This window comes from Mustela lutreola, chromosome 3, assembly GCF_030435805.1.
Source record: "Mustela lutreola isolate mMusLut2 chromosome 3, mMusLut2.pri, whole genome shotgun sequence".
NCBI lineage: Eukaryota > Metazoa > Chordata > Mammalia > Carnivora > Mustelidae > Mustela > Mustela lutreola.
In genome coordinates this window covers 38,851,855-38,864,335 of record NC_081292.1, presented here as the reverse complement: position 1 = coordinate 38,864,335, position 12,481 = coordinate 38,851,855, and the positions used below count along the sequence as shown (strand labels likewise).

At 51.5% G+C, this 12,481-nt stretch overlaps 1 protein-coding gene across 5 annotated transcripts in view; it reads left to right on the top strand.

Annotated features, from left to right (window-relative positions):
• The window catches only part of MATN2 (matrilin 2), a 134,900-nt gene that overhangs the window by 100,925 nt on the left and 21,494 nt on the right, over window positions 1-12,481 (top strand). For all 5 annotated transcript variants that reach the window (XM_059165958.1, XM_059165959.1, XM_059165960.1 and 2 more), the window contains 3 exons: window positions 1,582-1,704; window positions 5,296-5,418; window positions 5,714-5,836. In XM_059165958.1, the coding sequence (XP_059021941.1) occupies window positions 1,582-1,704; window positions 5,296-5,418; window positions 5,714-5,836 (369 nt within the window). The remainder of the gene's footprint in view (window positions 1-1,581; window positions 1,705-5,295; window positions 5,419-5,713; window positions 5,837-12,481) is intronic.

Below are 12,481 nucleotides of genomic sequence, written 5' to 3'. Positions count from 1 at the left end.
GGCATCATCCACAATATAGCATATCTCAGAATTTCCTTCCTTTTTAAGGCTAAATTCAAGTCCTTGCTTTTGATTCTTTTGGGTAATTACCCACAAGTAGAATAATTCTCTATTTCAGGAAACTCCATACTGCTTTCCATAGTGGCTGAATGCTGGCTTTATAAAAACAGCATTTACCGAAAACAATTTGACCTTTCTTTGAATGTGTAAGGAAATGATTCCTGCAGACCCTCGGCTATGTGGCCCCAGACTATAGGGCTCTTTGCACTCTGTGTCTTTTTGCTTGGTTGTTGTTGTTTTGGTTTTTTTTTTTTTTTTGGTCTGTTTGTATGTGGCCAGTGTTTTATTGACAGACCCCTTTTTCCTCACTGAAGTTCCTTGCTTGTTTCCCAGTATTCAATTCTGTTCCACACGGGTAATGTGGTTGACAAGTTCCGGGCTGAAACCACGCTCAGCTCCCCTCATGCAGAAGCGATGAGTTACAGAGTGTGCCAAGGGGTCAATGACGCTTGTGGTGGTGTCTCTCCTCTCTGGCCATTCCTTGCGTGTGGAGAGAATGCTCTCTGCATGCTCCATCTGCAGCCACTTCTGCTCAAACTCTGTGCCCTTAGAAAGTTCCACTCACCAGTCACCTGGGAGGATGCATCATAGCCCCTTGGAGGGATGGTTGCCAGGCTGGCTTAGATCAGTCATGACTCATGTCTTGGGGGTCAGGGTTTAGTGCCAAGAATACAGGGTAATGGTTGTTGTCAAGGCAACCAGCAGTGTCTACCACATCCCCAGAAGAAAGAACAATGAGTTAGACAGCTTCAGTTCAGCCACGAATGTGACAGTTCTTCCAACACCAGTCTCATGAAGGCCCTCCACGAGGTCATTTGATTTCCCTGTTCTCCATCTCCCCTATAACCTGCTCTTTGTGAGCTCCTGTGATTCAAACATTTTCTACCAGGAAATGAAATGCTCGTTGGCTCCTGGTTATGATGCCACTCCCATCTAGGGGCAGAAACTGAGCTTGGATCGGGACAAATGTCTATACAGGACACAACTGCCACAACCCGGGGCAACATCAGATGTGTCTTCTCCACTTTTTTTGATATGGAGGCCGCCATGATCTCATGTGGAGCGAGCTTAAGCCTTTGGACCCTTCTCAATGGAACTACCCCAGCCTGTCTCCCCTAGAGAGCTGGATGTGTTTTGCACGATGAACTTTTGTTGGCTCTGCCTTGTGCTGTTCAATGTCATTGTCAGATATCACTGCTTTGAGCCCTACTGATCAGGTTAACTGGAAGAAAGACTAACTAGATTTTCTGGGTATTTCTTTCTTGTGAAGGGACAGGCTAGGGATTATGGTCCTCAATTCATTTCACCTGCCTTTGATCATCAAAAGGCAGAAAGACCCAAGCTGGAGGAATCCAGACTTCTGATCCCAGGTTCTCCTTCAAACCAGCTCCCAGAGAGCAAGAGTTGTCTTCTCTGTCCTGTAGAGCGCCTTGTTTACTGAGTATGTGCCGTGAGGGGCTGACCGCACAGCCGTGGGAGAAGCTCAGAATTTTCAGGAGAGTCTGCCCTTTCTCCCCTCAGGGATCAACTACTGTGCACTGAACAAACCAGGCTGTGAGCATGAATGCATCAACACGGAGGAAGGCTACTACTGTCGCTGCCGCCGGGGCTACACCCTGGACCCCAATGGCAAGACTTGCAGCCGTGAGTGTGCTGGAGCGGGCAGTTCGGATGGGAGGACATGGTTCACACGTAGTCCCCAGGGCTCACTTCTGAAGCTGCTAGGTCTCCTAAGGGCCGGATGGTCTGACAGGTACCTTTCCCTGCCTCAGTTTCATCATCCATAAAATGGGACTATTCATGCTACCCACCTCCAGGACTGGGTTAAAAGAATCAATATGTATAAAACACTTAGAAAAGTGCTGCTAAATATCCACAATAGCCAAATTATGGGAAGAGCCCAGATGTCCATGGACAGATGAATGGGTAAAGAAGGTGTGGTATGTATACACCATGGAATATTACTCGGCCATCAAAAAGATGATATCTTGTCATTTGCAATGATGTGGATGGAACTAAAGGGTCTTATGCTAAGCAAAACAAGCCAATCAGAGAAAGATAATTATCATGATCTCACTCATAATTTAAGAACAAAACAGAGGATCATAGAGGAAGGGAGAGAAAAATGAAACAAGACTAAATCAGAGAGAGAGAGAGACAAAACAGACTCTTAATCATAGGAAACAAACAGGGGTGCAGGAGAGGAGAGGGGGATGGGGATGGGGTAACTGGGTGATGGACTTTAAGGAGGGCATGTGGCATAATGAGCACTGGGCATCATAGAAGACTAATGAGTCACTGAACTCTACCTCTGAAACCAATAATACACCATGTGTTAATTGATTGAATTTAAATTTAAAAAAAGAAAAGTGCTGCTAAAACATCTGCACAAAACCCCTCCTTGGAGGGTCTGGTTACCCTTAATTTTCAGAGTAGGAAACTGAGGAAATGTTTCAAAGTGCTGCTACATATTAATGAGCGCTCAATAAATATCAGCTAATGTTAGTCTTCGCTGTTGAGAGTGCTGATTAAGCCAGACCTGCTGGAATCTAAAATCCAAGCACGACTACCTATCAGACATGTGTTCCCAGGCAAGGTATATAACTTTGCTAAGCCTTGATTTTCCCATCTGTTTAAAAAAGTGACAGTAGTGGGGCGCCTGGGTGGCTCAGTGGGTTAAGCTGCTGCCTTCGGCTCAGGTCATGATCTCAGGGTCCTGGGATCGAGTCCCGCATCGGGCTCTCTGCTCAGCAGGGAGCCTGCTTCCCTCTCTCTCTCTGCCTGCCTCTCCATCTACTTGTGATTTCTCTCTGTCAAATAAATAAATAAAATCTTAAAAAAAAAAAAAAAAAAAAAGTGACAGTAGTAGCAGTAATGATGTGCTCAAGTTTTTAAGGGGAATAAGCAGTCTCTTAGCCTGGGCCTGGCACAAGGAAAACACAATGAAAGATCATCATTCATTATGACCACGGAGCCTGGGAGAGTGACCAGTGTGGCTGCAGGCTAGGACAAGGGGCCAAAAGGGACAGACTTCAGAAAGTACGTGGGCTACCACAGAGCTGGTCTGAGGGCAGAGCTGGGAAATATGGGACTTTTTGTGAAGCCTTTCTTAATTTTCTTGTGTAAGAGGCACAACAAATCTCCATTTGGTGATGTAAATGCATGGAAACTTGTAGGCTTTGCCAGCTGGAAGGTTCCATCATGGTTTATGAGGCACAGTCTCCACTGGTCCAGGCCAGCGGGGGTGGGGGCTCATGAGCACTGTGACCCTGCTCCACTGGGAGAGGGGCTCCGTGACATGGCCCAGCACAGAAGGGGCCCTTTGTGCGGCTCTCTACCCGGCAGGCCGCACATCTGCTCCGGCTTTGTGGACAGAGAGAGATTGTGGATGAGAACAGAGCAGCTGTTGAACATTTGGACCTCAGACTGCCAGAAGGGGAAATTTCACAGATGAAGTATTAGGTATAGAGCAATCCCCAGGAAAACTTGTGCCCCTTCAGTCTGTAGAGGTAACAAAGTGCCTCCAGTAGGCTTTCTAAGGACTGATCTCGGAGGTCAAAGAACTTTTGAACCAGAAAGTTAGCGCTGCTCTGCACTTGCCTCTGGAAATCTCTGAGTCCTGATGAGAAGCCTGTGGGGAGCAGGGATGCCCTGGTAAAGATGGATCTGGGTACATTCTGCCTTCTTCCAGGAGTGAGGGGTCAGCCAGCTGACCGCCCTGGCAAGTGTCCCAGGACAGACCTGGCACAACCTGATGGAGCCCACCTAGAGCCCTAGGGGCCAAGCCTGTTCCTCTCTCCCAGCCTGCCTTGGGGGAACCTAGCAGGGCTCAGAATGGGCCCCAGAAGAGATTGGGCCATACTGTCTCTTGGATCAAATAAGAATGACCGCTTTGCTTCAAGAGAGTATAAACCAAACCATTTCTTCCTAGGAGTTAGTTCCCAAAGAAAGCCATGGTAACCTGTTCCCTTCAAGTACTCAGGGAGCCCCAGCCCTAATGACAGCAAGCATACTGGTGAAGTGCATACTCCTTGAGGCTGTGGTGAGCCCTTTCCAGGCACCCACTCACTCTATCCTTACTGTAGCCATAGGAGACATCTACAGCCTTATCCCTATTCAAAAACAAGAAAACTATGGCACCAAAGGATTAAGTAACTTTCCCAGTGTCCCATGACTGGTTCACGGTGGAACCAAGATGTGAATCCAGGCTTCTGGCCCCTGAGATCCTGCAAGAGTTTGCAGTAGGTGCATCCAATAGTGCAATGTTCTAGAAGGCACCACCCTGGGCCCTTCTGCGGAGCCAAAGGCCCGGCACAAGGCCTTCAATGTGTCTCCAGTCCCTGGGTATGCATTTTCTCCATCAAGGAAATCTGGGAGGCAGCCTGTGGGGCTGTCTGTGGGAGCCGCTCACCACAGGTCTGTGTTCACTGTCCTTCACTGCTCACTGCCCAGCGGGGCCAGCTGTGCTGGGCTCGGGTACCAGGATTGGCCACACAGGCAGCCTGTGGCTCTGGGTGGTTTTCTGCATCTGGGTGTCCTGGGTAGGGGGGGATGAAAACACTTTTTCTGTGTCATTTTCAGAGAAAAATGAAACTTTACTATTAATTCTTTCCCAGCAATACTTAGTAAGCTTTCCCTCAGCGATTACTGTGTGTCAGCTCTAGTCTGAGGGCCGTACCTCTGTCAGGTCCTCTCCTCACCACATTCCTCTAAGAAAGCAGCTGTCGTCATCCCCACTTCTCAGGTGGGGAAGCCATGGCCCAGAGGCCCAGGGACCGCCCAGCATTGCCTGGCCAGGAAGTGGTACCAGTGGGATTTGAGCCCAGCTTGTGTGATGCCACCACTCTCATTCCTAAGCTCTGTGGCTTTGGGCAGGCAGCTGAGCCTCCCTGAGCCTTGCTTTCCTCTCTGAGATGGGACTCCCACCTGCCTGTGGCACTGGGGATTGTAGATGAGGGCGCCAAGGCCCTGGCACAAAGTGCTGCTGTCACTAACCCCAACACGGGAGGTGTAGACACTTCACTGCGAGAATGAACAAACTAGGCTGAATTTCTAGAGGCCCCTTGCACCAGGTGGAATGGAATCTTCCAGCAGCGCTCTTTGTGATGCCAACGAAGTCAATAGCTCCTAGGACCCCACCCCTCCACCCCCACACAGCAGTTGGTGTTTTTAATGTCCGTGGCTGGTGAGCCTTATTGTTGGGTTATTTTGTGTTTTCCTGTGTGACAAACGCAGGAGTGGATCACTGTGCACAGCAGGAGCACGGCTGTGAGCAACTGTGTCTGAACACGGAGGAGTCCTACGTCTGCCAGTGCTCAGAAGGCTTCCTCATCAACGAGGACCTCAAGACCTGCTCCAGTAAGACTCCCCCTATGCTTCTCTTTGGTGGAAAAGCTTTGCAATGGGAGTGAAAAACATGGCCGCCTCAGAGGAGGGTGGTTCAGGGCCCTCCTGATCCTCTGGCCTTTTCTGTGCTCTGGGGACTGATGGTGGCGGATGTCCGGGGACTGCATGCCCTTGAGGGGTGGGGGAGCAGACTGCATGACTTTGTGGGGTGAGTGGGGAGAGACAGACAAGACGGGGGTCCCTTGATGGCCATCCTCAGGAGCCCAGAGCCTTCCTGTCCACCTCACCTGGCTGTCTGGCTTTGTAGGGGCCGATTATTGCTTGCTGAGTGACCACGGTTGTGAATACGCCTGCGTCAACACGGACCGGTCCTTTGCTTGTCAGTGTCCTGAGGGACACGTGCTCCGAGGGGACGGGAAGACCTGTGCCAGTGAGTGCTCTGGGTCTGGTGACAAGCGGGACTTGGCACGGGCTGGCTGTGGGTGGAGCGCGGAGCCAGGCAGGGTTTCGCTGGGCCTGTGCGAGTGGGCATTAAAGGCCTCCTTCAGTGATTTGAGCCCTAGTGCTTCTCCCCACTGTGGAGTCCCCCTTGCGGGGAAACCGCAGCTCAGGTTGAGTCAGGAGTCTAAGGCTCCCTCTGTTAAAGGAGTGGGTCCCAGCCCTGGTCTGTGGGCCTCCATAGAAGTCCGTCTTGGGAGAGGGGGAGGTTCCTGAGAAAACATCCTTCCCCCAACCACATAATCTGTCAGCAGATGGAGAGGTTGGCAGTGATGATTCCTGAGCACATATATCCTTGCAGCTAGCCCCACTTCCTGGTCCATTAATTAATTAATTAATTAATTATCTAAAACAGATGTTTAATTTATTTCTTTGACAGAGACAAAGAGAGACAGTGAGAGGGAATATAAGCGGGGGGGGGGGGTGGAGGGAGAATCAGGCTTTCCGCTGAGCAGGGAGCCCAATGTGGGGCTCGATCCCAGAACCATGGGATCATGACTTGAACCAAAGGCAGATGCTTAATGACTGAGCCACCCAGGCGCCCCACTGTTCCATTAATTAAAAAAAAAAAAAATGGCCTTTAGATCTCCCTCTCTCCTCACTGGAGAATGTTGTCTGTTCTGCCCTGTACTCCCAGTGGACTAAGGTAAAGACAGAAAAAATAGTTATTTTGACAGATGGTGTCAGAAATGGAGGGAAAGGGCTACAGATGTCCTTCCCCCTAGCCTGCTAGTCTCCCTGGTGACAGGACTAACTTTCCCGACTCCGGGTACCATAGTGGCCCTTCACATGGGCGGCTGAGCGGCGGTGCGCCCCTCCCTGCAGACGGTGAGATAACGGTTTCCGAGTTAGCGATAGGTTCTTGCGGATGGGTCATCCCATCCTGCGGCTACTGCCACTGGCACGGGGAGGGCATTGGGGCACAGAAGGAGGGTGGGCGCGGGGAACTGCGTCTACATGGGGCTGCATGCCAGAGCCAGAGGCATGGGTTTTTTTTATTGCTTTGCTTTAATTTTCCATCATTTTGGGTTGTTTTAAAAAAGATTTTATTTATTTATTTGACAGACAGAGATCACAAGTAGGCAGAGAGGCAGGCAGAGAGAGAGGAGGAAACGGGCTCCCAGCCGAGCAGAGAGCCTGATGTGGGGCTCGATCCCAGGACCCTGGGGTCATGACCTGAGCTGAAGGGAGAGGCGTAACCCGCTGAGCCACCCAGGCGCCCCCATTTTGGATTATTCATGTCCTTCCTTTGTCTATTCCCCCCTCCCGACTTCTGCCCCCCTCCCCGCCCCACACCTTACTGTGATTATCAAGAGCCCACTATCAGCTGGCTGGAGGGTGCCTAAGAAATTCTCACAGCCCTTCCCAGCGAACACCGCCCCTTATAGTCGCACGCCCCGTCCCTCCTCACCCAGGTCCATAGGAGTGAGGCCTCTGACACTTAAATGTTGCACATTTGGCCATTTAAGTGCAGTGCAATCAGAAGTGAATTTTGATGTGTATCTATTTATATGTGGTTGTGACTCTGAAGGCTTCTGAGATGATCAGATAGGTCAGAATTATCCTCTGAGAATGGTGGTTCCCATTCATAAAGAAATGAATTTTACCCACCAGCATCGAACTCTTCCCCTAATTGAAGGCTATCTGTCTGACCCGGGATGATTCAGCCACCCCGTCCTATAATAATAGCCTTTGTTTCCAGTGTGGCCATCGTTAACTGGGGGCTAAGTTTCCCAGCTCTGTGCCAGTTGACAAAAAGCCTGACGACATGACTCCCAACTTTTTGGAACAATCTGCTGTGCTGGGGAAGGGGGGGCCCCGCCACGGGCCAGCCAGGCCCGGCTCAGTGTGTGAGGGTGTCCTTCACCCTTCAGACAGGCGGCCTCCTCTTAGAGCCTTGATAGCGGGTGGCCTGAAGAACACTTCACTCACTTTCCAGAAGTTCTCTGAAGCATAGAGGGCAGACCCACATTCCCAGGGCCCTCAGACTACGTGGGCATTGTTACCCCGTCCACCTGCAGGCACCCTGGGCTCTCTAGCCCCTGGGATGAAGCCTGTCCTCCCTTCTTCATATCCTTGGCCCCCAAACTGTGATTGTAGGTTCTCCCCAAGAGACTTGCATTGTGGGGTTGATGCGCAGACTGGGGGCTATGGTGGGGAGGGGAATGAGGTAGTGTCTTACAGAAGCTGCAGCGGAGAGGCCTCCTCCCCTCTAGCTCCTGGTGACTTCCCTGAGGTAGACTTTTGCAAGGGCGTCCCAGCATCAGGAAAGACTCCGCAGGCTGGATGTGCGCAGAACCCACTGTCCACTAGGGGGCCAGCTCCTGGGGTGACGCTGAGTCTTGTTCTGAGTCAGAGTTCCCCGGCCTGGCCCACAGGAGATGCTCAACCAAGTTCATCGAGTGAGAGAGTGAATGGTCAGAGACCACCTGTCTTTTTCTCCTGTGGCACCGGGCATAGGCCCTGCTCTCTGTGCAGCAGCCTTCAGTGGCTCCCCACTGTCCCCCAAAGAAAGTTCCAGTTGCATTTCTGACCTTGGCAATGTCAGAGAATCCCTTCCTCCACCTCTCGAGCCCCACCCCAGGTCTTCCCCGATTGCTCCAGTTCCTTAAGAGGGTAAGTCCCATTATTCTCTGAGGGACCACTGTACGTCCAGGCTGTTTTTTCTCCATTTAGCGCCACCTTCCCTTCCCAGCCTTGCTGGTGGAGACCCCGCTCGTAGCCGACATTCCCTACGGAGAACTTCCCGCTGCCAGCCCCCACTGGGCGCGTCTCCTCTGCCCTCTCACCCCATGCTACCCTTTGCCCAGATCTGAGAAATAATGTGACAGAGTCAAAAGAACACTGAACTGAGAGCCCAGAGACTGGGTTTAAATATTGCTGCTTCCACCCTGGCCAAAAGACTTGACCCTTTCTGGATCAGATTGCTCAACTGTCAACTTGGAATGATGATTTCTGCCTCTCCGTCAGGGTTGCCAAGTGGCACAGGGAGAGACAAATTTGAAATGTTTGGGGAACTTGTAAACTGCTTTAAACCCTAGCTTTCCTCCCACCGTTAGACTGCTCTGCAGCGAGGCAATGGCTGAGGTAGCACCTTGCCTTAGAGACCTACCTCCTAGGGCTGGGCCCGCTTCCATCGGAGGGGCTGTAGAGACAGGCCACCCTGGGAGAAGTCAGACTCAGGAGCCCCAAAGGCTGCTGTCAGACTCTGGCAAGGGCAGGGTGCTGACGGGAATCTGGGCCACAAGCCACAGAGCACTGGGAATCCTTGTCCAGCCGCTACCGGGAGCCTCTGGGAAGCTGGAAGTCCCAAATCAAGGTGCCGGCATGGTCATGTTCTGATGCGAACCCTCTTCTCGCCTTGCAGATGGCTGCCTTCTTGCTCCATCTTCTCATGGTGGTAGTTGGAGGGCGGGTGGGTGGGGGTGGGACAAGAACAAGCTCTAAGGACCCTAATCCCATCATGGGGTCCCCACCTCATCTGCAACTCATTACCTCCTTACCTCCCAAAGATCTCATTTCCCAAAACCCCCACACTGGAGGGTAGGATTGCAAAGTATGAATTTGGTAGCGGGGAAGGGGACACAATTCAGTCCTTAGCATGCAGTGAGGGGAGAAGACCACCTTCACCCTCAGTGTATTCACATGACAGGAGAAGGAAGCTTCGAGGTCTAACGTTTCTTTGGTGGGAAAGACCAAAGGTAAAGACAGCACTCCAAGCTGGGCCCAAGGGTCAGCGGCACAGTCAGGACCAGAACCTGGGTCCCCTGATTCGGGACCTGGTGCCCAGAGTGAGGTGCCCTCTAAGGGGACGACTCAGCTGAGCCATTTTTGGGGTTGTCTGAGCAAAAGCCATTACAGAGTTAGAGAATGATTAGCTGCTCCTAGTTTTATTATAAGAAACGCCCCAAAATGGTGTAATTCTATCTCCAGGGCCTCATTAACCCTCCTGGCAGGCCACGGTGGCTTTCTCCCTCCGGGGCTGGGCTGGTTTTCACAACCTCCCACGTGGAGCCGCAGACACAGGATTGCCGTCTGTCAGCACCACAGAGGTGCGAGACCACGGAACACATGACCTAGCCGTAGCCATGCCACAGACGTCCGTGACTCACCGGATGAGGAATCTGGATGGAAGCGCTGCTGTCTCCATCAGCGCGCAGGCTCGTGGGATGTGGGTCCTGAACACCCCCGCTTTGTCCTGAAACCTGTAATCATCCTGATCACAGATTGTAGATCCCCTTCAAGACGGGAGCTGAATGGAAGGTGTGGACCTGCCTCCTTAAGGATGAAAGGAAGCGCATTCTTCTCCTGGAGGGAAATGTGTTTTTCCTGCCTCCTGAGATTTTCATACCTCCTCATCTGTTTTATTTAAGTGATGTTTCTCAGTAGTTTGTCCTAGGAGTCTAGACTCTGGATTTGAGTCTGGACACCTCCTTAAGCTCTCCATCTGTTTGCTCTCATTCTCCACAGATATTGACCCTGAACTTGCAGCGTGCTGGGCACGTTGTGCCGGGCACTGAGCCTGCCTTCCTGGGGTGGATGCCGGTTCTGTTTCTGCCCTGACAAGCGTTTAAAGTTTCTCAGGGAAGAAGGAAATTAAAAACCTTTCATGTGATGTGGGAAGAAGAGGCACCCCAGGGGCGTGGGGCCGAGGAACCCTCAGCTAGTCTAGAGAAAGTTTCCTGAGACGGAGATGGTCGATCTGACATCTGGAGATTGAAGGAGTGAGCTAGCCAGAGATGGAGGGTATGATGGACTGAGTGTTGCTCTCTTCCCAAATTCATATGTTGACATTCTAACTCCCACAGGTGATGGTATCAGAAGGTGAGGTTTGGGGGGTGATCAGGTCATGAACATGGGGCTCTCATGAATGGGATTAGTGGCCTAATAGGGGAGATCCCGCAGAACCACCCCCATACCTCCCCCAATCCCTTCCACCATGTGAGGGTACAGAGAGAGGTCTCCAGCCTGGAAGAGGGTCCTCACCCAACCATGCCGGCACTCTGATCTCAGATGCCAGCCTCCAGAACCAGAAGCTATAAATTTCTGCTCTTTACAAGCCACCCAGTCTATGGTGTTTTGATATAGGAGCCAGAACAGCCTAAGACAGAAGAGGAAGAGCTTCCCAGGCACAGGAAACAGCATGCAGAAGCCCAGAGAGTGAGTGTGCTGAGTGTTGAGTACCGAGTGCTCGAGGGCAGCGGGGGGAGAGCGGGACCTGAGGAGCAGGGGGACAGACCACCTCCAGCCTCTAGAGTTACATGATACTGTTTGGAGGCCCAGCCTCCTTTGAGGAAATGATTTGATTCTGTTCTCTGACAATCTTCCAGCCTGAGGAGACTCTGCTGAGCTCCGATGTGCTGTTGGACCAGAAAACACGAAGGTGGTAGATTTGTGGTCTAATCCCAGCTTTGTCCCCAGCACAGCTGACACAGTTCACCTCGGCAGACTCAGAGACCTTGGGAAAGTCACTTCTCCTCTCTGGCCATCCGTTTCCTCAGCTCTAAAATAAAGGGTTGGACCAGTTAATCTCCCGGGCCCTTCCAGCCCCAAGACAAGGCCTGTGGGGTGCTCAGCAAAGTGCTCCAGAAACACTTGCTGAATGGATGTACTCCTTGCTGGGGTACTGACGTTCTCCCTGGGCTGAAGGTGCCCCATGATGATGACTCAGGAATGGTGGCTCCCTCTGCCTGTTCTGGAAACACTGAAGTACTTTCCCATAGGGGACCATCTGGCTCTGGGAGGAAGCTGACTCCAAGTTGGTTTCCCTCTTGGTTGAAGAGGAAGCAGCTAGAACCTGTGGTCAGGAAGTTGACTGGAGTGCACTTTGGGCGTTTTCTAACTTACCACATGTGGTTCTTTAACTTATGAGTGACCCAGAGCATCCTCGATGGGATTGATAGAAACTGGACATTTTGCTGAGCAGATGTGAAGTGTGCACTCTGAAAGGCTGGTGTGGGGGAGAGAGTGAGGACCCCCCAGCATCCAGCCTCCACAGGGCTCTCATTTAAAACATCTGCATAGGGCGCCTGAGGGGCTCAGTCATTAAGGCCATGGTCCCAGGGTCCTGGGATCGAGCCCCGCATCGGGCTCCCTGCTCGGCGGGAAGCCTGCTTCTCCCTCTCCTGCTCCCCCTGCTTGTGTTCCCCTGCTCACTGTCTCTCTCTCTCTGTGTCAAATAAATAAATACAATCTTAAAAAAAAAAAAATCTGCACATGCAACTCTCTTTTTTTGGTGAGATTTTATTTACTTATTTGAGAGAGAGAAAGAGAGCAAGCCTAAGCTGGGAGTGGTGGGGGCAGAGGGACAAGCAGACTCCCTGCTGAGCAGGGAGCCTGACAGGGGGCTTGATCCCAGGACCCTGAAATCATGACCTGAGCCAAAGTCAGGGGCTCAACCAACTGAGCCACCCAGGTGCCCTTGCCCATGCAACTCTTAATCTTGGGGTCATGAGAGTTCAAGCCCCACGTTGGGTATAGAGATTACTTAAAAATAAAATGTTTAATAAAATGATAAAATAAAATCTTAGGGGCACCAGGCTGGCTCAGTCAGTAAAGCATGTGACTCTTGATCTTG